The sequence below is a fragment of the Watersipora subatra genome, chromosome 10, assembly GCF_963576615.1.
Source record: "Watersipora subatra chromosome 10, tzWatSuba1.1, whole genome shotgun sequence".
NCBI classification, from domain to species: domain Eukaryota; kingdom Metazoa; phylum Bryozoa; class Gymnolaemata; order Cheilostomatida; family Watersiporidae; genus Watersipora; species Watersipora subatra.
In genome coordinates, this window is record NC_088717.1 from 56,550,019 (window position 1) to 56,577,458 (window position 27,440).

The 27,440-nt window shown below is 38.2% G+C and overlaps 1 protein-coding gene across 1 annotated transcript in view; it reads left to right on the top strand.

Moving 5' to 3' along the window:
- The window catches only part of LOC137407241 (uncharacterized), a 30,544-nt gene extending 5,096 nt beyond the window's left edge, over positions 1–25,448 (top strand). The window contains exons 4-6 of the mRNA XM_068093847.1: positions 10,931–11,024; positions 12,367–12,514; positions 25,182–25,448. Coding sequence (XP_067949948.1) covers positions 10,931–11,024; positions 12,367–12,514; positions 25,182–25,448 — 509 coding nt within the window. The remainder of the gene's footprint in view (positions 1–10,930; positions 11,025–12,366; positions 12,515–25,181) is intronic.
- Positions 25,449–27,440: the final 1,992 nt, after the last annotated feature.

Consider the following 27,440-nt stretch of genomic DNA (forward strand, 5'->3'; position numbering starts at 1 on the left):
GGCATTGAAGGTGTGTTATGTCAAATGGATGACATCTTAACCCATACGGAAACTGAAGATGAACACGTCAGTAAAGTGAAAGAAGTGTTATCACGTCTGGCTTCTGCAGGCATTACTCTAAATGAAGAAAAGTGTGAGTTCTCTCGGACTCGTATCACCTTTTTGGGTCATGTAATAGACGAGTCAGGTATTCATGCAGATCCAGGAAAAGTATCAGCCATACAAGATTTCCCTATTCCTAAAAACAGGAAAGGCTTAAAGAGATTCCTTGGTATGGTCAATTATCTTGGTAAGTTTATGTCTACCCTAGCAGATGACACCATAAAGATGAGATCTCTCCTCAAGCTGAAGGATAACGATTGGTATTGGACAGCTGAAATGACCGAAGAGTTTGAGGTGCTGAAGCAAAATATCTCCTCTTTCCCGGTGCTAGTCCCATTTGATATGGAAGCCGAGACTTGGCTTTCCACCGACGCTTCCTCCTATGGTTTAGGAGCGGCGATTTTCCAGAAAACTGTTGATGGCTTCAAGCCTATAGCATTGGCGTCGCGGGCCCTTACGGACACAGAAAAGCGGTATGCCCAAATAGAAAAGGAGGCTCTGGCCATGTGTTGGGCAGCAGAAAAGTTCTACTACTATTTAGCTGGCCGTGACTTCAAAATCGAAACAGACCACAAACCTCTGGTATCGATTATGGCGGAGAAAGAACTGTTCAAACTCCCCATTCGTGTTCAGAGATTTCGTTTGCGCATGATGCGGTTTTCGTATGATGTCACATACATCCCTGGAGAGAAGTTGATAGTTGCTGATGCTTTGAGCAGAGCTCCAGCAGGAACAGAAAAAGTGTCAGAACCGGAGCCGTTACTCATTCAGGAAATGATGGAAGAGCTTCCGATATCTCGAACCAGAAGAGAGCTACTCGAAGTTGCCCTTTCAACAGACCCCACAGCCAATCAATTAATGAGGTATATTCAAGAGGGTTGGCCAAACTACCGTGATCTGCCTCAATATCTGAAAAAGTACAATTCGTTCAAAGAGGAGTTGACTGTTGTGGGAGGATTGCTGTTTTATTACAACAGATTGTATATTCCCTTGAGTGAACGAGAGAGGGTCCTGCAGGACATTCACAGGGGGCATCTGGGGGAGAACCGCTGCCTCAGAAAAGCCCAGAGTACGATTTGGTGGCCAGGGATGTCTCAGGACATCAGAGAAATGGTTAAGCGCTGCAACACATGCATTCACTTTAGGAAAGTACCCACTGAGCCATTGATCCCTACTCCTCTCCCAGAGAGACCCTGGTGGCAGCTTGCAATGGACTTCTGCACCGTTGATGAAAGAGGTGATGAGCATTTGGTTATTAGTGACTACTATAGCCGGTTCATGATTGCTGAAAAGTTTCCCCGAGCCACGGCTGCAGAGATGTGCAGAACTGTCAACAAGGTCATATGTACATTAGGAGTACCTCACATTATTGTAACAGACAACGGTCCACAGTTCATTTCTGAAAACTTCGCTCAGCTAATGAAGAAATGGGACATTATTCATCGAACCAGTTCCCCTAGAAACCCCCAAGCAAATGGTCATGCAGAGAGAGTGGTGCAAACATTCAAGAAGCTTGTGGCAAAAAACGTTGAGATTGAATCTGCTGTTATGTGCTATAATGACAGTCCTTTGCAGAATGGCTATACCCCTGCCCAGCTGCTCATGGGAAGAGGGTTGAATTCAATGGGATATCTCGTCAACAGTCCAGTAGATGTAAAGAAGTTTCGCGCTTATGAAGCTGACTACAGAGGTAGGCAGGCTCATATTTTCAATCAACGGCACAGGGTGGTTGAACGGGACCAAGTGCCTGACGGAACTCGGGTGGTTCTCAACGATCCCTCAGCCAAACCATTGAGAGCTGTTGTGATGGCGTCCTCTGGCAGAGAAGTTGCGCTGAAGACTGACAATAGAGCCATGCTGCGCAGGAACAGAAAACTAGTGCAAGTTGATAAACCTATTGAGTCGTCCCCATCTGATGAGAAATGTATATCAAGAGAAGATAGCGCTCATCCTACACCGAACACTAGAAGTGAAGCGAGCACCAGTCAGGTAACCATGGTACCTAGGAGAGAGAACTCGACAGATACCGGACCTCGGCAGGCGCCTGTGCCAAATGCACCTGCTTCCGAACCTCTGCAGTTACAGACTCCTCAAGTGAATAGGACCATTGAGCGGTCACCTCCCTCGAAAAGCGGTTGTTCTTCGCAGGCACCGACTGCGGCTCCCACTAGGAAGTGCAAAGAGAGTAAGGGATCAACCAATCTCAGTCTTCAGTCTCAGCCAGCACTCATCCCCTCTAATACTCATCGTCAGGGTGTACAGACCCATCAGACACGGGCCGGGAGAGTTGTAAAACCTCCAGATAAACTCAACCTGTAATGGGTTATTCTTTGTTTTGTAAATATTGTCTGTCTTTATACTCACTGACTTTCATGTGGCTAACATTGTTATTCTACTAATTTCGAGTTTTGTTCCCTCCATGATGCGGCGACGTCTTTAAAGATTTGCATAAATCTTGAGGGGAAGGTGTAAGGTAATACCGCACGGGAATTATGATCTGTATTTACGACATCACGGGCGGAGGAGATCAAGGACAAAGGAAGGAAGGGGATGTTTCCGGTGGAGGGAGATCGGCTGGAGAAAAGAGAGGACCGGAGGCTACGATGAGAGCGGGACTATTCTGGGCGCGGTTCACGGAGGAGGAGCAACTGACGTACGCATAATCAAGTAAGATCATATAGCTTCATACTATTAGCCTGTCTTGACAAGCTGTTGTTTTTGCGTAGTTGTCCCCCCGTCGAGCGGCGAGCAACAACAATTGTTGCTCGCCGCTCGATGGGGGGACAACTACGCAAAAACAACAACTTGTCAAGACAGGCTAATCTACTATATAAACGGCAATCGTTGTGTATCTGTCTGTCCACTTTATAGAGTACCGTACTTTTCGGACTATTAGCCGCTACTTTTATATAAGGGCGTGTCTATTCTGTGGTTTTTTTTCACCGCTAGGGCGCATTAACGGGAATCTCCGCTTAGTACACGCCTCTATTATAATACGCAACCTACTATTCATCGTAGGGATGGACGATAAATACTGATATGCTAATAGTATGAGTTGTCTTCTCGATATATTGAGTCACCGATAACTCCCAAATATGAGCAGTATAAATAAATTATATGGCGGTCTTTTTTTCGATTCGATCGTACGAAGCAAACTTAATTAATATGAGTAAGTAGTTAAATTAAATTAATATAAATATTAGTAGTGAATTGAATAAAATTTACTGCTCTTCAAATAAATTATTGAGTAGTAAATTACATCTAATTAATATTTACTGCCAACGTGTACCGGGAAGGTCATGTGAAGGTTGTTTCTTGCAACCACTAGAAAAACGCTGTTCTCTATATAGCAGATAGTTGAAATCGTAATATCGTAATTTCGTAATATGGACTATTAGCTGCTACTTTTCTCTGACGATTTGAGCCAAGCGGCTTATATAAAGGAGTGGCGATTCTGTTGTTTTTCTTTCGCCGCTCGGGCGCATTAACCGAAATCCCCGGTTAGCACGCTTTTTAAACGGCAAATTTTCTGCCGTGTTAAAAAGCACCTTTCCTGAGTTCTGCGGCCTATAAAAAGGTGTCTATACAGCTATACAAGTGTACTATTCATTAAATAAAATAAATTAACGAGTAGTTATTTACATGCAATTAATATTTACTGCCAACGTGTACCGAGAAGGTCACGTAAACGTTTGTTTCTTGGAGCCACTGGAAAAACGCATTTCTCACCTACTAAATTTCCACATCAAAAAGGTAAGTGTTTCTTATACGATGTTATATTGTCTATGAATTGCCACATCTCCACTACTTAATAACGTTGGATTTGCCGCTGTTCGTGATAGTGGGTCATGTTCATTTCCTTCAGCAGCCGAGTTACTAATTTTCTTCCAGCTACGAGTAGGCCTACTGTAACTTACTATATCAGAACTTTCACGAGTACTCCGAGGGTTGCGATATGCTATTGTGAAAAGAAAGAGAGCAGCTGCTATCGACTTACTGTCACCCTGCATCAGCCACATAGCCTACCTGCCAACTCTCACGCATTGGGCGTGAGACTCACGCAATCACCCCAAAGAAAAAATGAAAATGCGTGAGATTTTTACCCCAATTTCCACAATTTTATATATACTGTCATTGATACATCAATTGCCCCAAAACCAAATCTCACGCATTGCCCCACTCTTGGGTTGGCAGGTCTGATCAGCCATGACCAGCTATACGTCGCCTGCTCAGAAGTAGGCACACGCCGAAAACTGTTTCTTCATACGCCCGACAGAAAAACCAAAAATGTTGTCTATCCGCATGTGTTGCGTTGAACTAAGGGAGAGAGAGAGGGAGAGAGAGGGAGAGAAGGGGAGAGAGAGGGAGAGGGGGGGGGAGAGAGAGAGGGAGAGAAAGAGGGGGAGAGGGAGAGGGAGGGGAGAGAGGGAAAGAGAGTGAGAGAAGGGGAGAGAGAGGAGAGGGGGGGGAGAGAGAGAGAGAGGGAGAGAAAGGGAGAGCGAGGAGGAGAGGGGGGAGAGAGGGAGAGGGGGGAGAGGGAGAGAGAGAGGGAGGGAGAGGGGAGAGAGAGAAGGGGAGAGCGAGGAGGAGAGGGGGGGGAGAGAGAGAGAGGGAGAGAGAGGGAGAGAGAGAGAGAGAGGGAGAAGAGGGAGGGAGAGAGAGGGGGGAGAGAGAGAGAGGGAGGGGGAGAGAGAGGGAGAGAGAGGAGGAGAGGGGGGGGAGAGAGAGAGAGAGGGAGAGAGAGGGGAGAGGGGGGAGAGAGAGGGGAGAGAGGGAGAGGGGGGGGGGGGGGGGGGAGAGAGGGGAGAGAGGGAGAGAGGGGAAAGAGGGAGAGATGGAGAGAGGGAGATGTAACTGCATATTTGGAGTTGTTTTACAATATGAAAGCCAACTCTCAATAAACCTTATGCTGCCCGTGAATCTGTTACTGTAGGCGGGTAATGCAGCTAGTATATATATATATAATATATATATATATACGGCCACGCCAAGCAATCAGATAGCATATACATATAGATATATATATGTATATATATATGTACATACTAGATATACTGTATATATATATATATATGTACATACTATATATTCTGTATATATATGCTGTATATATATATATATTTGTACATACTATATATACTGTATATATATATGTACATACTATATATATATATGTATATATATATACTGTATATATATATATGTACATACTATATATACTGTATATATATGTACATACTATATATACTGTATATATATGTACATACTATATATACTGTATATATATGTACATACTATATATACTGTATATATATATATCTACATTAACAGAACACATATATATCAACAAAACAAAATTTAATTTATTTGAACTGCACAAAAAGCCCTTTTTTCATGATATGAAGTTTAATAGTTAGAATGGTAAATGTTGTATGTGTTGAATAAAAATATATTTGTTGTTCAAATCCTTTTTTATTACCTGGGCATTCAGATAGTGTATACATAGATATATATATATATATATATATATATATATATATATATATATATATATATATATATATATATATATATATATATATATATATATATATATATATAACCATATGTATATATATATATATATAACCATATGTATATATATATACATATATATATATATAAAATTGTTTCCTCACCCCAGATACCCCGTATGGGTGGTAAATTCTGCTCTAACCCGGGTCTTCTACCAGAGACCTGGGAGTTTGAGCACTCGCCTCAAGATCTTAGCTGTTCCCAATAGCGCACTTTTCTGCAACTCACCTGAGTTGATTGTTGTTGGTATTTGGGCAAGCCACATTTTATGCGCCGGTGTTATTGCGCCCAGTGCTTCAATGACTACTGGGATTACAGTTGTTCTTACATTCCAGCATTTTTCAATTTCTTCTCCAAGAGGGAGATATTTCTCTACCTTTTCTTTTTCTTTGCTGGCTATCGTTGGGTAGCCAGCATTGGGTAGCCCAATGACTGGTAGTCATTGGGTACTGCTATATCTATTATAGTAGCCCTCTTGTTCTCCTTGTCTACCACCACTATATCTGGTTGGTTTGCTAGGACATGCTTGTCAGTTTGGATGTAGAAGTCCCAGAAGATCTTAGCGTGGTCATTTTCATTCACCTTACCAGGAGCTTCCCACCAGTGTTGTGGTTTATTAAGGCCATACTCATCACATAGAATTCTATACACAATACCTGCGACATGATTATGCCGCTCAGTGTATGCGTTCCCTGCTAGCTGCCTGCATCCACTGATGATGTGTTGGATGGTCTCAGGTGCATCTTTGCACAGTCTGCATCTAGGATCGTCTCTAGTGTGATAGATTTTCGTTAGGAGTTACCTTGTTGGGAGCACTTGCTCCTGGGCTGCCATGATTAGCGACTCTGTATTGGCCGTTAGGTTTCCTTTGTTCAGCCACATATATGTCTGGTGAAGATCGCCAACCTTAGATATTTGTTGGTGGTAAGCACCATAAAGAGGTTTCGTGTGCCAGTCAATTTCCTCATCATCAGGGCGTAGGTCCGTTGTAAGAGCAGCCGATTGAATATATATATATATATATATACAGTCAAACATGGATAACTCGAATTTCACGGGACCGAGCAAAAGTGTTCGAATTATCAGAGCGTTCAAGTTATCAGAGCACTGTCACAAGTCCATGTATTTACTTATTTATTAGTAGATACATGTACATATGCAAACTATAATATAAATCAAAAGCACAAATGGCTTGTTTCAAATTAAATGCTTCTAATGTAAAGTTTAAAACGTTTTTATCAAAAAGTATAGAGATTTTTCTATCACTTGAGATTGGTTTGTTGTTTGAGGTGATGTTATTGCCAGGACGTTTTTTTAGATTGACATTGGCAAAACTTGATCGTTGTTGAAATGCTCAAAAGAAAAGACATCTTTTTCTTTTGAGCGTTTTACCCACGATCAATTTTGCCGACTTTTCTTGAAGTTTATGCAACTTCAAGAAAAAGTTACCAAAGAAAAATCCCTTACTTTACCTGGGATTCGTTAAGAGCAACACTCCGAGGCAGTTCAATTAAAAGTTTTACGAGGTTTAACGGTACATTGTATATCACTCACGCTTTTTGAATGGATACTTATTGAATGTACACACGTATTCTGTGTTTAGGTCAAACGATGAATAGTTTTTTTTAGCTAAGACAACGTATACGTTTAATTAATAAAACAATTTTAAGACGTTTTAAACATTCAACATTCCGACGTTGATTCAACACGGAATCAGCGTCGGAAAACTATTCGTCACAAGCTAGCCGGGTCACGCACTCAAGGATTTTCGCCACGCACATACAAAACAACATGCTGTTTTTGTTTTGTATGTGCGTGGCGAATATCCTTGCGCGCGTGACCCGGCAAGCCCGTGCTATTAATCGTATAGCAGTATAAATCAAATTTGACCAAACCTTTAGAAAAGTCGTTGACAAAATTATTTTGCCGATGGTGGTAATAACAACGCTTATGAATTACGAAAATATGAGGTTTACCTCTATGGCTTTGAATAAAGTGATTTTCTAAAGCGATAACAACTGTTTCGGTAGCCGTTGGGCAAAAAAACAGTTCGAATTAACAGTGTTGAGTTCGAGTTATCTATAGCAATTTATCATTACGTGGGAACGGACCAAAGAAACTGTTCGAATTAACCATGTTTTCGAGCTATCCGTGGCCGAGTTATCCATGTTTGACTGTACAGTGCACCCTCGAGATACGATTACCCTGATATACGATTTTTTCACCTTACGAAGTCAAACATTGTGATATCTTTACCTCGCTATACGAATTTTATTTCACCATACGAATTTGAGAAAAGTTTCGCCCGAGTTAAAATTTGGCCGTCGGTGTGCTCATAACACACGTCGAAATAAAAAAGACGCCGAAATATGGTTTTCCGAAAACATTCTTAGAACGTTTAGAAGAGACACGATAGTCGACTTCTCTCATATCCGCGTGGAAAATTTCGTGTAAAATGCACAAGCGAGAGCAAATATTCGTTTGTAGCGTTATTATACATTTTACTATAAACTTTTAAGTCAGCATACGTATATAACTACAAGTATCTACATTTAATTCGTTATCTATGGAATCTGAGACCGATACAAACGTTACAAAACGAAGGAAAATTGATTTCTATGTCAACAAAGTTGGATGTCGTAAATAAGAAGAAGGGACCCGTATTATCAACATTGTCAAGGAATATGATCGCAACCAATCAGCATTTGCAATTATTATTAAAACAAGAACTCCATTAAAGCAAGCACAAGAAAAAGCTTCCGACTGAAGATTTGAATGAGCTAGGTCATGCACGCGATCAGCATACAAAAGGAGCAACCATTTAGTAAAGGCGAGGATGTAGAAGATACAGGAAACCCGCATTCGCAGAAATATTTTATGTGTTTAATTTACTGATGTGGACTGGTACATTAAAACAATGCATGTATAATATATATTATTTATCTCTTGTGTGGCATGTTTTTCATATTTTATTTGTTTCCTTTTGATTTTATGTTTTATTCTCTTGTGTAACCATGTCTTTGCATGTGGGCTTGTTATCTTCTACGTGAATACAATTCATCGTATGTATGTATGTAACGCATATAACTAGCTGCTCAGGATAGTTGACGCATCCACATTACTTTCTGAAACTTGCTAAAGCCCTGTCCCCCATAGGGTATAAATACATACAAACTTTGTATGTATGGTTACATTGATTCTTGTGCACATTTCATACAAGACAAACTACTGTACCACATTCTCTGGATCCTTCTACACGCGCTAGCTAGCAATTTTCTCGCTGAAAAGGTAGAAGAATTGGACAGGAATGGACAACTTCTTTTAGCCTGCTAAAAAATTCCAATTCATTACGTTTTAAATTTATTTTCAAGTGTACAGCACCATAATTAGCATTGATACGCTTTTGCCTCATCTCTGCTTTACTCGCTACATGTACCAGCTAAAGCCACGTTACTCCAAAGGTATGTACGTCCTGTGTAGAAAATAAAATTTTATTGTTCTTTTCGGTAGCCATTAAATGGTCAAGTGTGCGAGGTGCCGCTTTCTATAACTGCATCGCTCGGCCTTATTGATTTAGGTTGAAAAAGGTTTCAAACAGATAGGCTAAAGTTTATAGTGAAAGTGAAGATAAGAACTGCTGAATGATAAAATTTCGTGATAAAAAGTTGATACATACTAAAACTTAGTTTTAAGTGTAGGTTTAGCAAGCTAAACTTACTTGAAGTGAATTCAAAGTTTATGTTATGCGTACCTTTTGAAGGCAAGAACTCCTTACCGTACGTACTGCATTTGGTGCACACATTATAATTTTGCGTTTTATTGCAGATCATAACCATTAAAATACACTAAATACAATACAGTTACTGTAGGTAACTATAATTACTAAAGTTAACATACTATTTTGTTGCTAATTGTCAATATGTACACATTTTTGTAAAAAAAAATTGACGATTTTGACCAGGGGGTGTTTGCATTGTTTAATTACAATGGTCTCTATACCCCGATATACGAATTTTTCACCATACGATGCCAACCCTGGAACGAATTAACATCGTATCTCGAGGGTGCACTGTATATATATATATATATATATATATATATATCAGCCGATTGAGATATATATACCGGTATATAGATATATATATATATATATATATATATATATACACCGCCACTACCATGTGGTGCATTCTTGTAATCGAACTACTTGGAAGCTATAGGTTTGGTGTTGAGTGCAAAACACATGGGAGAAGTGTTTTGTGTAGTTGAAATAAATTGAAAAAAAATAAAAACAACTGTAAAGGCTTTCAAACTTTAGCAGACAACTGTAACTTTCAAACTTCATGTCATGAGGAAAATGTTTTGAGCTGGACAACTAAATTAAAAATAAATAAAACAACTGTAAAGGTTTTCAAACAACTATCAACTATAAATTTAAAACTTCCTAACCTGAAAGAAGTGTTTTGTTGAAATAAATTATAAACTTTTAACATTAGTTATATCATGACGAGATGTTTTTATTTTAACGGATACCAGATATACCGTATAACAGATACAGACAACTCGCCATGGCAAGTTCAGCGATGTATATTTTTTATTAACGTATATAATCAGTTGATAATTTACCAAACTTTAAGTTTGAGATTAATTATTGGGGGCCGAATAAATTGGCCCTAACGAAAAAGACAAAAATGCATTGCGTTGCATATACTTATGTCTCAAAATAGTTCAGAACAGAAGCATCGTAACTCGTCAACGTTGAAGGCTAAAATAATTACTACGGGCATTGTGTATCCATTATATTAAAACCTCTTCGACCACTATAGTGTTCTAGCTCAGCGGTAGAGCGTCCGAAATAGAAAGTTACAATGAAATCGCAGTGAGTTCAAATCTGTCGTGGTGCATGATTTTAATATCAAGATTTTAAGATCTATAGCCGGAATGTGTACCAACATATCAACATATCTACATAGAGACATACTTTGAGAATTATATATATATATATATATATTTCCATATATATATTTCCATATATATAAATTTCCATATATATATATTTCCATATATATATATTTCCATATATATATATTTCCATATATATATATTTCCATATATATATATTTCCATATATATATATTTCCATATATATACATATATTATAATTGTTCAAATGTATATGTATATACTGTAAATATAGACAGTTATACATGTATGGAAGGAAGAATATGTGAGAGCCAGTGAAACCTTTTTACAGGAGCTCATTTTCTCTCATTGGACACAACACCAACAATGAAAGGAATGCCTCCCCTAGTGTGGATGACTGGCTGGAGGCAGTATCCACCTTTCCGGTAAACTTATTGTTCTAGAGAGCTGTTCTCAGTTAAATTTTTCTTAGGAGTTGTTGAGTTTTACACATATCACAAATGCAAGCATGCGAACAATATCCAGATTTCTTTCATGAAACAATTTGAGAAAAATATCTGAGGCACTAAATGGTGTGTAATCTACCACTGCTAGTATAGTCTACCACTGCTGGTGTAGTCTACTACTGCTAGTGTAATCTACTACTGCTAGTGTAGTCTACTACTGCTAGTGTAGTCTACTACTGCTAGTATAACCTACTGCTAGTGTAGTCTACTACTGCTAGTGTGGTCTACTACTGCTAATGTAGCCTACTATTGCTAATGTAGTCTACTACTAGTGTAGTCTACTACTGCTAATGTAGTCTACTACTAGTGTAGTCTACTACTGCTAATGTAGTCTACTACTAGTGTAGTTTACTACTGCTAATGTAGTCTAATACTTCAGAGTTATCGATTCTTACACATATCGCAAATGCAAGCTTACAAACAACATCCTGATTTCAACTTACAAGATGTATGTTGAGGAAACTATCCGAGGCAATAAGTGATGTGTGATCTACTGCTGCTAGTATAGTCTACTACTGCTAGTATAGTTTACTCTTGCTAGTATAGTCTACTACTGCTAGTATAGTCTACTACTGCTAGTATAGTTTACTCTTGCTAGTATAGTCTACTACTGCTAGTGTAGTCTACTACTGCTAGTGTAGTCTACTACTGCTAGTGTAGTCTACTACTGCTAGTGTAGTCTACCACTGCTAGTATAGTCTACTACTGCTAGTGTAATCTACTACTGCTAGTGTAGTCTACTACTGCTAGTGTAGTCTACTACTGCTAGTATAACCTACTGCTAGTGTAGTCTACTACTGCTAGTGTGGTCTACTACTGCTAATGTAGCCTACTACTGCTAATGTAGTCTACTACTAGTGTAGTCTACTACTGCTAATGTAGTCTACTACTAGTGTAGTCTACTACTGCTATTATAGTCTACTACTGCTAGTGTAGTCTACTACTGCTAGTGTAGTCTACTACTGCTAGTATAGTCTACTACTGCTAGTCTAGTCTACTACTGCTAGTATAGTCTACTACTGCTAGTATAGTCTACTACTGCTAGTATAGTCTACTACTGCTAGTATAGTCTCTACCACTGCTAGTGTAGTTTCTAGTGTAACCTATTAAGGTTAGTGTAGTTTAGTGCTGCTAGCGTAGCCCACTGCTGCTAGCGTAGCTTGCTGCTGCTAGTGTAGTCTGTTGTTGCTAGAGAACACCATGAATTGACCAGGCACTGTTTTCTCACCATATGACGAGAAATTGCTTGTTAACTTCGTAGGGAAAGTCTGATTGCTTTCAACTATAGTGACACCAACTTCACTGAGCCAATGATAGTCATATCTCTCGGTCCATGCCTTGGTGCTGCAGACATCAATGTGACCTCACGTATAGCCTCATTTCCCGATCCATCTGGCGCATATGACAAGGTTAGATTTTGTTCGCGAGGTTTTTAGATTGTTTAAACGAGTGGATCATTTAGCTGCAAATAATTGGTCAACACAGAGAGTGACGAAGAGAGAGAGAAGGGGGGGGGGGAGAGATAGAGAGGGAGAAAGAGAGAGGAAGAGAAAAGTAGAGAGAGGAAGAAACAGGAAGGAAGAGAGAGCGAGAAAAAGAGAGGGAGAGAGGGGTACAGAGAGGGGGAGGGGGGGGGGGGAGAGAGAAGGGGAGAGAAAGATTTTGGTCCTCTCTGAACTTATTTTCAAATACATCTAGTATTCAGACTTGCTTTCTACAAGCCATTCTGTAACATAAGTACACTAGCTTCTAAAAACTGTTTTATACTGCCATTTTACATGTTTATATATAAATTCAAATCTCAAAGTTTGTCATTTATCTGTCATTCGGTCTTGCTATAGCGATTAGTAATGAAAAATTCCGTATCATTAGTTTCTTTGGAGTTGTTAATAACTTTTAATCAATATAGCGCTTTTCAGGCAACAAATTAAACACCTTCCGTTTTTGCTACTAGGCCTATCTCACTTTCATGAATTGTTCACTACAAAAAGGCGTAAGAACAACCGATTCTTGTAATTTTACGCGCGATATTTTACAGTTTTTATATATAATTTACTTTCCAGTAGTTTTTATTTTAACTATAATAAATATTTACTACTGTCAAAATGGTCAACCTGCGCAATGATTGACTCCCAAATGTTGGTTTTCAACTGGGTTTCTTTGTAATTTTTGTGCATTGTGTCGTACAGGACTGGGTGTGCTTTTATGAACTCTATGAACATTTCAGGGTTCGTTCTGTTGATGTTGTAATTGTAACAAAATAGCAAAATGTTGTTGCTGTACGTTGGTGAACATCAATACAAAAAATTCTTAGCAGTAGAGTTGCATTTTGGAAAAAAGCAATCAATCGAAATAATAGAGAATTTCGAGCGTTATCGCTCTGCATGAGCTCACTGAGCAAGTTCTAGCGCAGATTGGCGCCACGCAGTGCGTATTGCACTAAATACGTGTTTCCACCTTTACTCAAATTAACGATTTGCAGTGTGCCAGACTAGTGGCAATTGACATTCAACTCTATTACCTGCTACTGTTTATAAGCTGCTAATAACCGTGCAACACCAGGCATTCGGCTATTATATACATATTTCTCAAAGTTTGTCATCTGTTTTCTGTTATATTTCCTTTGGTATGTCTAGTTTAGCTATTAAAATCTTGGAATTATATTTCCGCGCCTTGATGATTCTGAACCCACGGCGATTGCCTCTGCAAGTCTTTTCAACCACGAGCTCTACCACTGAGCTACGAAAGGCACATATTGATTAATCAAATTATCATCTACCACAAGCTAAATGACGTATTATTTGAAACTTTATGAATTTTATTAACTCTATGAAACACGACGCTTTTTTGCGTTTTCATGAACTTTTATTTTCGGCTCTTTGCAAGGTTCAATTGCTAAATTGCAATGAAGGTCAATACTTTTTACGTAGACAGTTGCATTATCTTGAGTAGGAATGGCCTTTACATTCTCTCACCGTTCGGTCAGACAAAGGCAGTACGATATCTCATTTTTACATTTGTACCAGTATCAAGAGGTACCAGTATCATCGTTTTCAGAGTTTTGATGAATAGCCTCTGATGAAACAGTAACCTTTTTATACACACACTTTTATGCAAGAATTGTTATTATTAATTCAATATATTCAGAATTTTTATTTTGTTTTCTCAGTTCATATTAATTGTATCATTACTGAATCATCTCTTAATGTAATCGTGCAAAACAGACCTAATTTAGTTATTACTTGCTAATTATTTCACATTTACATTTAATGCCTTTTATAGTTGTTTTATTTTTTTTTAAATTTATCTGACCCGCAGGAAACATTTTCCTCATGATATGAAGTTTAAAAGTTACAGTTGTTTGACGAAGTTTGAAAACCTTCACAGTTGTTTTTATTTTTGCTCTTAATTTATTTCGACTACACAACACTTTTCTCATAATATGTAGTACGAAACTTATAATGGCAAATTTTGTTATATGTTAAATACAAATAATTTTTCTGTCCAAAGGCTTTTTTATTACCCGGGCAACGCAGGGTAGAACAGCTAGCTTATGTATAAAGTATAAAGAATAGCATCTAACTATTTGTTTGTCTCTTTGGTACACTCTGATAGTCATAGGGTTGTTGGGTAGTTGATCCAGTAGAAATTTATGAGTTGCTGTTATTGTAACTACCTAGTTCGTCTTTTTGTTGTTGATCCTAATTAAATAATATCCATTATCTTAAACAAAATCTGTTGTAAATAACCTTTGATTTTTTCTAAAATGTTATCATGCTACAGTCAAGTTAGCTTATAAGCTTGGGCTTGCATTTGCTTTAAAGTTACAAATGCGTTTGCTCCTTTGTATTTTTCATTTGTACATTAAATCTACGTAACTATATTGCAACCCTAGCATAGTTATAATTGTAATATATATATATATATATATATATATATATATATATATATATATATATATATATATATATATATATATATATATATATATATATATATATATATATATATATATATATCACAATTGAGATTTCATGTAGCAGATTGTCTGTCACACCAAGTGACAACATATTGTATCAAAAATACTCATATGAATTTTACTTATATGCATTTTAGTGTAGATGGTGCTTCAAATTTCCATTTTTATAGAAGAAACCTAGATTTGCTAAACCAAATTGATGTAGCCTATAGATTTTTACCAAAGGCTTCCATGTTGTCTATTGAATTCTTTGTGCAGGTGCTAGTGTTTGGTGTCAGCGTAAATACAACTAGCAGCAAGGTGCCATTTCACCAGAAGTACTGCCTGGAGTGTAAACCTGGTATTAATAAGATGCTTATGGTCATCCACTCGTCTCTCATCAACACTGAACAACCTGACATCCTCTGGATGGCTAAATTACCGGCTGAGAACTGGGAGGTCAGAGGTCAAATAATTGGTGCCAAGGACAAACTTATCACCTTCCTTTCTGATGGAAAGAGTGGAAATATTGCAGCATTTAGCTAATTATTTCAAAAGCCATAAACACTGTACTAATACAGCAGTATGCCTATGAGTGAATATGCCTCTAGCTCTACCAACACCTCACTTCAAGCAATACAATAAACTTGGTGACAAATTATATCTGTGCTTTGTGAGTTTAAATTATTTATGAACTTTCTGACAACGGTTTGTCACAATGTAATTGGCATGGCAACTGTGTGTAAGCTATTCTTGAGTGCATGGTATTTATAGAGGCATTCAGAGAAGAATCATGTATTCTGTAGAGCAGACAACTACCTACTAGAGACTACAGCCAGTTCAAGTAAATAACTTAGGATGACAAGGAAATTCTAGATGCAGTCTACCAGCTCTGAGACTAAAGAGAAACCAGCATTCACAAGTCTAACAGATATATTTCTAGCTATTATAACAAAGCGTTATGTCAATTGTAAAGTAAAACAAGTGTCTATTGTTATAGCATTTAGTGCCTTCAAGGTTTGCGCAATCCAAAAAGAACTCAAAGTAATTGTCAAATGGAAGTGTAGATTGCCTTCTCTATTGGGTGGCTTCATAGAGAAAGGCCCTTTCGTCCTTTTGGCTCTTAACCCAAATAACCTTTAGCCATATATTATGATCGTACAAATAGTCTACAATTACAAAAAATGTAGTAACAAATGAGTGGGCCCAGAAGTGTGACATTGAGTAGCAAGTTCTTTCACCTAACCTCATGAGCCATTTTAGTAAACAACTAGTGAGCATCAGACACATCTCGACAAGTTGAAATTTGAAATGAGTATTTCTATTGCTCAAAGAGAATATTCACTTCTGCACCACAATGCCACTGACTCGGACAATAGAAAATATTATTCGCAAAAAAATTAACAACAAATATTTGATTATGATTGCATTTTATTGGAGTTATGGTTTTTAGCTAAAATTACTCAATCATTTTTTATGCAAAGCAGTAAAATATACTGTTAAAGCTAATATACCATGTTGTGCTATGGGATTGTATCGCTACAAGGCGTAGGATTTTGGTATTTCAGTAGAAATTACCGTCAAACAAACATTGTTTAAAAATTCTAACACAACTCCCAAAGCTAATTACGGTATTTCCAGGTTTTTACTAATAAAATAAACACCCAGAGCATGAGGTCCTACCAGAATCATATAAACAAGTAATGGTAGACAACATTTGGTCATCAGCAACAGTGACAACAGCAGATGAGCAGCCGGACCAGCAACTTGTTGGACTTACTGATAATACTTTTAAAACAAGCTACACAAACCACAAGTTGACATGGAGACAAGCACAAAAGCGATCTAGCACCGAATTGAGTAAATACGCATGGAGCTGGAAGGAGAACAACATTGAGTTTAATACAAGTTGGAGAACTGTTAGAAAGGCAACATCATTTAACTGTTCAACTAAGACATGTAACTTGTGCTTGTGGGAAAAGTTTTACATCATTCGAAAGCTAGTGTAGTCTACTACTGCTAGTATAGTCTACTACTGCTAGTATAGTCTACTACTGCTAGTGTAGTCTACTACTGCTAGTATAGTCTACTACTGCTAGTATAGTCTACTACTGCTAGTTCAGTTTACTACTGCTAGTGTAGTCTACTACTGCTAGTATAGTCTACTACTGCTAGTTCAGTTTACTACTGCTAGTAAAGTCTACTACTGCTAGTGTAGTCTACTACTGCTAGTGTAGTGTACCACTGCTAGTATAGTCTACTACAGTTAGTGTAGTGTACTACTACTAGTGTAGTCTACTACTTCTAGTTTGGTCTACTACTGCTAGTATAGTTTACTGTTGCTAGTATAGTCTACTGCTGCTAGTATAGTCTACTACTGCTACTATAGTTTACTTTTGCTAGTATAGTCTACTACTGCTAGTATAGTCTACTACTGCTAGTATAGTCTACTACCACTAGTATAGTCTACTGCTGCTAGTATAGTTTACTGTTGCTAGTGTAGTCTAATACAGCTAGTGTAGTCTTTTACTTCTAGTATAGTTTACTGTTGCTAGTGTAGTCTAATACAAACAGTGTAGTCTACTACTTCTAGTATACTTTACTGTTGCTATTATAGTCTACTACTGCTAGTATAGTTTACTGTTGCTAGTGTAGTCTAATACAGCTAGCGTAGTCTTTTACTTCTAGTACAGTTTACTGTTGCTAGTGTAGTCTAATACAAACAGTGTAGTCTACTACTTATAGTATAGTTTACTGTTGCTATTATAGTCTACTGCTGCTAGTGTAGTCCACTACTGCTAGTATAGTCTACTACTGCTAGTATAGTCTACTACCACTAGTATAGTCTACTGCTGCTAGTATAGTTTACTGTTGCTAGTGTAGTCTAATACAGCTCGTGTAGTCTTTTACTTCTAGTATAGTTTACTGTTGCTAGTGTAGTCTACTACTGCTAGCATAGTCTCCCACTGCTAGTATAGTTTACTGTTGCTAGTGTACTCTAATACAACTAGTGTAGTCTACTACTTCTAGTATGGTTTACTGTTGCCAGTATAGTCTACTACTGCTAGTGTAGTCTACTACTACTAGTATAGTCTACTACTACTAGTATAGTCTACTACTACTAGTGTAGTCTACTACCACTAGTATAGTCTACTGCTGCTAGTATAGGCTACTGCTGCTAGTATAGTCTACTGCTGCTAGTATAGTTTACTGTTGCCAGTATAGTTTACTACTGCTAGTATAGTCTACTGCTGCTAGTATAGTTTACTGTTGCTTGTGTAGTCTACTACTGCTAGTGTAGTCTACTACTGCTAGTGTAGTCTACTACTGCTAGTGTAGTCTACTACTGCTAGTGTAGTCTACTACTGCTAGTATAGTTTACTATTGCTAGTGTAGTCTAATACAAACAGTGTAGTCTACTACTTATAGTATAGTTTACTGTTGCTATTATAGTCTACTGCTGCTAATGTAGTCTACTACTGCTAGTGTAGTCTACTACTGCTAGTGTAGTATACCACTGATAGTGTAGTCTACTACTACTAGTATAGTTTACTCTTGCTAGTAGAGTTTACTACTTCTAGTATAGTGTACTGTTGCTAGTATAATCTACTGCTGCTAGTATAGTCTACTACTGCTAGTATAGTTTACTGTTGCTAGTGTAGTCTAATACAGCTAGTGTAGTCTTTTACTTCTAGTATAGTTTACTGTTGCTAGTATAGTCTACTACCGCTAGTGTAATAGTGTAATGTAAGTGTACCACTGCTAGAATAGTCTACTACTTCTAGTGTAGTCTAATACTGCTAGTATAGTTTACTACTGCTAGTGTAGTCTACCACTGCTAGTATAGTCTACTACTGGTAATGTAGTCTATTACTGCTAGTATAGTCTACTTCTGCTAGTATAGTCCACTACTGCTAGTGTAGTGTACTACTGCTAGTGTAGTCTACCACTGCTAGTATATTCTACTACTGCTAGTACAGTCTACTACTGCTAGTATAGTCTACTACTGCTAGTATAGTCTACTACTGCTAGTATAGTCTACTCCTGCTAGTATAGTTTACTACTGCTAGTATATTCTACTACTGCTAGTGCAGTCTACTACTGCTAGTATAGTCTATTACTGCTAGTATGGTCTACTACTGCTAGTATAGTTTACTACTGCTAGTATAGTCTACTACTGCTAGTGTAGTTTACTACTACTAGTGTAGCCTACCACTGCTGGCATAGTCTACCACTGCTAGTGTAGTTTCTAGTGTAACCTATTAAGGTTAGTGTAGTTTAGTGCTGCTAGCGTAGCCCACTGCTGGTAGCGTAGCTTACTGCTGTTAGTGTAGTCTGTTGTTGCTAGAGAACACCATGAAGTGACTAGGCACTATTTTCCCACCATATGACGAGAAATTGCTTGATAACTTCGTAGGGAAAGTCTGATTGCTTTCAACTATAGGGACACCAACTTCACTAAGCCAATGATAGTCATATTCTTTGGTCCATGCCTTGGTGCTGCAGACATCAATGTGACCTCACGTATAGCCTCATTTCCCGATACATCTGGCGCATATGACAGGTCAGTTTTTATTTGCGAGGTTTTCAAGTTGTTTAAACGAGTTGATCATTTAGCTCCAAATAATTGGTCAACACAGAGAGTGACAAAGAGAGAGAGAGAGAGAGGGGGAGAGGAAGAGAGGGAGAAAGAGAGAAGAAGAGAAAAGTAAAGAGAGGAAGAACCAGGAAGGAAGAGAGAGCAGCAAAAAGATAGGCAGAGCGAGTGGTACAGAGAGGGAGAGAGGGGGAGATGGGAGGAGATTTTGGTTTTCTCTGAACTTATTTTCAAATACATTTAGTATTCAGGCTTGCTTTCTACAAGCCATTCTGTAACTTAAGTACACTAGCTTCTAAAAACTGTTTTATACTGCCATTTTACATGTTTATATATAAATTCAAATCTCAAAGTTAGTCAATTGTCTGTCGTTCTGTCTAGCTATAGCAGTTAGCAATGAAAAATCTGTATCGCAAAAGATTCGATCTTGGAATCTCCCATTCACTAGGCCAGTGTTTTTCAACCTTTTTTGAGTCAAGGCACATTTTTACATTGGAAAAATTTTGCGGCACACCACTAACCAAAAATATTATAAAATGACACTCTCATCAGTATATTTCATCACAATATAATTCAACAATTTATTTATACTCAGTCAGTGTGAAACCTGGGCCTGTTTAGATAAACACAAAGCCGATATCCTGGCAGGAATAGAAAAAAGACACACCCGAAGCTCTTCTTCAACAGCTCTCAGTCTCTCTCTGTTTTTAGTTTTTATAGAAGTTAGACTTGAAAAGCTCAGCTCACACAGATATGTGGTGGAAAATGGGAGCAATGTGAGAACAGCTTTGTTGGCCAGAATGGGGAAATCCTTGGCAGCAGTCAACCAAAAACTGTCCAAAGGAAGATCAGCAAATCTTAGTTTTAAACCCCGATCCTGTTTCAGTTCAGTTAGTTCCTCTTGCTCTTGTAAAGTCATGTCCTTTTCAACAACTGATGCCGAGTTGTATGGGTCCCTAACCCAGTCAAAGCGTTCAGTGGTGGCTGAAGAGAAATAAAATGACAACTTCTGCTCAAGACTTTTTAAATGTTTACATATTACCTCACACAGTGCAGCAGTGGGACTTTGACGTTTCTCTGTGAGTGGAAACATTGCCAGGTTGGCACGTAGCACATGTTGTTGCCAGAGATGGACCTTTAAATGGAATCCATTTACTTTATCTGTGCTTGTAAGCAAGTTTTCATTTCGGCCCTGCATCCTTGTGTTTAGTTCATTCAGATGATTAAATATATCAGCCAGGTATGCCAGCTTTGAGCACCACTCATCACTTGAAAACAAATTTGAGTAATCTAACCTTTCAGTTGTCAGAAACATTTTAAGTTCTTCTCGCAGCTCATACACACGGGCCAGCACCTTACCGCGCGACAACCATCGGACCTCTGTATGGAGCAATAAGGCCTTATGCTCCGCTCCCATTTCCTCACACAGAGATGCAAATATACGGCTTTTCAAAGGTCGTGTCTTTACAAAGTTCACTATGTGCACCACATCATCCAACACAGGAACCAGTTCCACTGGTAAAGTTTTAGCAACGAGGGCCTCACGATGCAAAAAACAGTGCGTAACAATCAGGTCAGGGTTTTTCTCTTTTGCTCTGCTCACAAAGCCTTTGGTGCTCCCGACTATGGCTGCAGCTCCATCTGTGCAAACGCTTATGCAGTTTTCTCATGTAAGTCTTCCATGGTTCAGATATTGCGATGTGACCCGAAAAATTTCTTCTCCAGTTGTTTTTTCTGGCAGTGTCTTGCAAAATAGGAAGTTTTTTCTAATGGCATTTTCATATTTTCATCCACAAAACGCGCATTAGCCAGGAGCTGAGAATGTCCATTGATATCTGTAGACTCATCAACTTGCAACGCAAATTTCCTACTGATGCGTATCTTTTCCAAAACATGGCTTTCGATGTCTGTAGACATGTCATCGATACGTCTGGCAATTGCAAATCAGAAAGCGGTACTTTAGCTATGTCCTTAACTGCGTCGGGGCCGAGCATCTGGTTGACAATGGCTATACAGGCAGGTAGTATTAATGTCTCTGCCACAGTGTGTGGCTTTTTTGATTTAGCTACGAGTTCGGCTACTTGGTAACTAGCTTTTAGTGCTTTCTCATTTACCTTTGTAGTTTTTCTCATAAAGGTTGCCTGTTTCTCTGTATTTACACGCAAGCGAATAAAATACTCTGTAGGCTTGTTTTGAAGCGACGGGTGTTTTGTTTGGAGATAGTGTTTAAGCTTGCTCGGCACCATGGCGCTGTTAGATAGCTTCTCGCTACACACCAGGCATAATGGAGTAGGTGTCGTCCCTGGTGAAAGTAAATTCATACGAAAGATAGCTTTCACTCTATTGCCTTGAGCTCGCCGTCTTTGCTTTCTTTTTCCCACCAATCATACTTGGGCCTTCATCCGGGTCAGAATCTTGTACAGAGACCAATTCGGAGAATGCAGTTGTCCTTTTCAAAAACTTCTCCATGGCTGTCACCACGACCTCTCAGGTACATCAGTCAGTCAGCTACGTGTGCCACAAGATGAATATTACTGTAAAACCTGTATTTGAAGGCCACTTTTATTTGAAGGTCATCTTTATTCGAACGCCACTATAGCAGAAGGGTTAAAAATGGAGCGCCATCCTTTATTTGAAGGCCACCTATATTTGCCCGCCTATATAATCAAAGGTGCCTAACTAAGCATATTGTACTAAAAGACCATTCTGCTTCCGATGGACTTTGAGTTTTGTGGGCCTCTATGCATTGACTATGCATCAAACATGTGAATAGATGCACCTAGATTATGGTGCCTGGAGATTTAGCCTACTACCTCGAGGCCTTGGCATTCAAATACAACACTCCTACCTCATAAGTTGCCTCAGAGCCTGAGGAACCTGTACTTAAAAAGGGACATTGGATAATTTCTCACGGCACACCTGAGGATCTCTCACGGCACACTAGTGTGCCGCGGCACAGGGGTTGAAAATCACTGCACTATAGGCGATAAGCTAGCCCATGGACCTAGAGAGATGAAATCATTCCTTTGGGCAATATGAGAGGTTATCTGAGTAGCGACGCTGCGATACGTGCAACGTCACTAAAGCTTACTCTCATGGCTCTTATTAGTAAGTTTAGCAATACGAATACTCGCTAAAGGTCTAAACACATTAGGCAATTTTTTGCATGCCTCATGAGAAGTGCCTAAACACACTTGAGCAATTGACCAGCAAACCATAATGTAGCCACCCTCACAAACTATGATAAAATTCCGTATCATTAGTTTCTTCGGAGTTGTTAATAGATTTGAATCAATACATGTATAGCATTTTTCAAGCAACAAATTAAACACCTTCCGTTTTTGCTACTAGGCCTATCTCACTTTCATGAATTGTTCACTACAAAAAGGCGTAAGAACAACCGATTCTTGTAATTTTACGCGCGATATTTTACAGTTTTTATATATAATTTACTTACCAGTCGTTTTTTATTTTAATTATAATAAATATTTACTACTGTCAAAATGGTCAACCTGCGCAATGATTGACTCCAAAATGTTGATTTTCAACTGGGTTTCTTTGTAATTTTTGTGTGTTGTGTCGTACAGGACTGGGTGTGCTTTTATGAACTCTATGAACATTTCAGGGTTCGTTCTGTTGATGTTGTAATTGTAACAAAATAGCAAAATGTTGTTGCTGTACATTGGTGAACATCTATAAGAAAAATTCTTAGCCATAGAGTTGCATTTTGGGAAAAAGCAACCAATCGAAATAATAAAGAATTTCGAGCGTTATCGCTCTGCATGAGCTCACTGAGCAAGTTCTAGTGCGTATTGCGCTAAATACGTGTTTCCACCTTTACTCAAATTAACGAGTTGCAGTGTGCCAGGCTAGTGGCAATTACATTCAACTCTATTACCTGCTACTGCTTATAAGCTGCTAATAACTGTGCAACACCAGGCATTTGGCTATTATATACATATTTCTCAAAGTTTGTCATCTGTTTTCTGTTATATTTCTTTCAGCATGTCTAGTTTAGTTATTAAAGTCTTGGAATTATATTTCCGGTTCTTGATGATTCTGAACCCATGGCGATTGCCTCCGCAAGTCTTTTTAACCACGAGCTCTACCACTGAGCTACGAAAGGCACATTGATCTATCAAATTATCATCTACCACAAGCTAAATGACGTATTAATTGAAACTTTATGAATTTTATTAACTCTATGAAACACGATACCTTTTTGTGTTTTCGGGAACTTTTATTTCCGGCTTTTCGCAAGGTTCAATTGCTAAATTGCAGTGAAGGTCAATACTTTTCACGCGGCATTTGTATTATCTCAAGTAAGAATGTCCTCTACATTCCTCACTGCTCGGTCAGAAAAAGACAGTACGATATCTCATTTTTACATTTGTACCAATGTCCAAAGGTACCAGTATCGTCGTTTTCAGAGTTTGATGGATAGCTTTGGTGGAACAGTAACCTTTTTTACACACATTTTTATGCAATAATTGTTATTATTAATTCAACTTATTCATAATTTTTATTTTGTTTTCTTAGTTTGCATTAATTGTAGCATTTTTGAATCATCTCTTATTGTAATCATAGCAAAACAGTCTTAATTTAGCTACTACTGGCTAATTATTTCACATTTACATTTAAACCCTTTTATAGTTGTTTTATTTTTTTTAATTTATTTGACTTGCACAAAAAATTTTCCTCATGGTATGAAGTTTGAAAGTTACATTTGTTTGACAAAGTTTAAAAACCTTTACATTTGTTTTTACTTTTGCTCTTAATTTATTTCGATTAAAAAAAACACTTTTTTCATAATATGTAGTTTGAAAGTTAGAATAGCAAATGTTGTTAATTGTTAAATACAAATAAGTTTTTTGTCCAAAAACTTTTTTATTACTCATGCAACGCCAGGCATTCGGCTACTTATGTATATAGAACAGCATCTAACTATTTCTTTGTCTCTTTGGTAAGCTCAAATTAGTCTTAGGGCTGTTAGGTAGTTGACCTAGTGGAAATTTATAGATTACTGTTATTGTAACTATCCAGTTCATTTTTCTGTTGTTGTTCCCAATTAAATAATATCTATCATCTTAAACACAACTTCTTGTAAATAATTTTAGGTTTTTTCTAAGACTTAATTATGCTGCAGTCAAATTAGCTTATAAGCTTGGGCTTGTATTTGCTCTGAAGTTACAAATGAGTTTGCTCCTTTGAATTTTTCATTTGTACATTAAACCTAACTTTTTAAAACTCACACTATACTGCAACCCCAGCTTAGTTATAATTGTAATATATATATATATCACAATTGAGATTTCAAGTAGTAAGTTGTCTGTCACACCAAATGACAACGTATTGTATCAAAAATATTCATATGGTGGTGTTATCTTTTTATGCATTTTAGTGTAGATGGTGCTTCAAATTTCCATTTTATAGAATAAACCTAGATTTGCTAAACCAAATTGATGCAGCCTATAATTTTTTACCAAAGTCTTTCATGTTGTCTATTGATTTCTTTGTGCAGGTGCTGGTATTTGGTGTCAGCGTAAATACAACCAGCAGCCAGGTGCCATTTCACCAGAAGTACTGCCCGGAGTGTAAACCTGGTATTAACAAGATGCTTATGGTCATCCACTCGTCTCTCATTAACACTGAGCAACCTGACATCCTCTGGATGACTAAATTACCGGCTGAGAACTGGGAGGTCAGAGGTCAAATAATTGGTGTCAAGGACAAACTTATAACCTTCCTTTCTAATGAAAAGAGTGGAAACATTGCAGCGTTTAGCTAACTATTTCAAAAGCCATAAATACTGTTCTAATACAGTGGTGTGCCTATGAGTGAATATGCCTCTAGCTCTATCAACACCTCACTTCAGGCAATGCAATAAACTTGGTGACACATTATATCTGTGCTTTCTGAGTTTAAATTATTTATCAACGGTTTGACAACGGTTTGTCACAATGTACTTGGCATGGAAACTGTGTGTAAGCTGTTCTTGAGTGTACGGCATCAATAGAGGTGCTCAGAGAAGAATCATGTATTCTATAGGGCAAACTACTACCTACTAGAGACTACAGCCAGTTCAGGTAAATAACTTATGGTGACAAAGAAGTTTTAGATGCAGTCTAACAGCCCTAAAACTAGAGAAAAACCAGCATTCAGAAGTTTACCACATACACTTCTAGCTATGATAGCAAAGCGTTGAGTCAATTGTGAAGTAAAACAAGTGTTTATTGCTAACAGCATTTAGTGCCTTCAAAGTTTGTGCAATCCAAAAAGAACTCAATGCGGTTGTCAAAGAGAAGAGTAGATCGACTTCTCTATTGGGTGGCATTCCGGTGGATGTCTTCATGGATAAGGGCTTGTATGTCCTTGTGGCTATTAAACCAAGCAACCTTCAGCCATTCACCATAAGGTTGAGACCCCATGGTGACATGATACTCTACAAATACAAAAAATATAGTGGCAGGCTAGTGGACCTACAAGTGTGATATTGAGTAGCTATTGAGCTATTTTATTCAACAACTAGTGAGCGTAACACATCTCTGCAAACTGAAATTTGAAATGGTGAGTAATTCTATTGTTGATAGGGAATATTCACTTCTGCACAGCAGTGCCACTTACTCTGACAATAGAAAATATTATTCTCAAGAAATTAAACAATAAATGTTTAATTTATGTACATTTTATGGGAATTATTGTTTTTGATAAAAGTACTCAATAGAATTTTTATGTAAAAAGTAAGATATACCATATTGTAAAGGATCTGACTCCGGTAGCTGAGTCAGCTTTACTTCCTAACAAGGGAGTCGCAACCTGGGCTACTGGCTGACCTTGTCCAAGGCCTGATTGACCTGCCTGTGGCGGTCCAGTCAGTCCAAGACAAGAATCTAGTAGTCAGGCTTGCTCCGAAACCAAACCCCCGGCCTGCCTCTGGATCTCTATCCCAGGCTAGTCTGGATCCACTAATGGCTGGTCTTAAGACTGGATCTCTAGTGCCATGGCACACCCGATCGAGTCTAGACAAGGCCGTGGATCGCCTCCTAGCCTTCTTAGAGTCACCCTGGCAGTTCCGTCTGTTGGTTGCACTGAGCCTGCTTGTACAATCGGTGAGCCAACCAGGCAGGCGTCAATAGAAGCAGTTCGTATGAGTATATAGCAGTTTATTATCGATATCTTCAATACAAGTATGCACAAGTATGAGTGGAATCAAGCACACCCTGCCTGTCTACCGCGCTGGCTTATATAGCCAGCGCCTATCGTTTAACTCCGCCTACTGATCTATTTATATCACAAAGGATATGTCAGATATAACAGGATGGTTATATAACAAAAAGGCAGTTCAGTAATACAGTTATATAATAAAAAGGCAGTTCAGTAATACAAGGGCAGTTCAGTAATACAGTTATATAATAATAAAAAGGCAGTTCAAGTATGCAATAAGGGAAGTTCGAGAGGTTCGGTTAAATGATAGTGCGGATATATATATGAGTGCAGTAAATAGTACACAGGCATGTCCCGGTCCTCCACAATATTGTGCTATAAGATTGTATTGCCACACGCAATGTTTTAACATTTAGCACAACTTGAGAAGATATTGAGGTTATTTTTAGCTGTTTAGTAGTATAATAAACACCCAGGGCACGAGGTTCAACCAGAGTCATTTAAACAAGTAATGATAGACAGAGCTTGCTTTGTCAGTAGAAGACTCTGCAGCTAATGATCCACAATTAATTAATTGCATGCCAATGGCTATACCAACAGCCTAACGGAGTTTTCA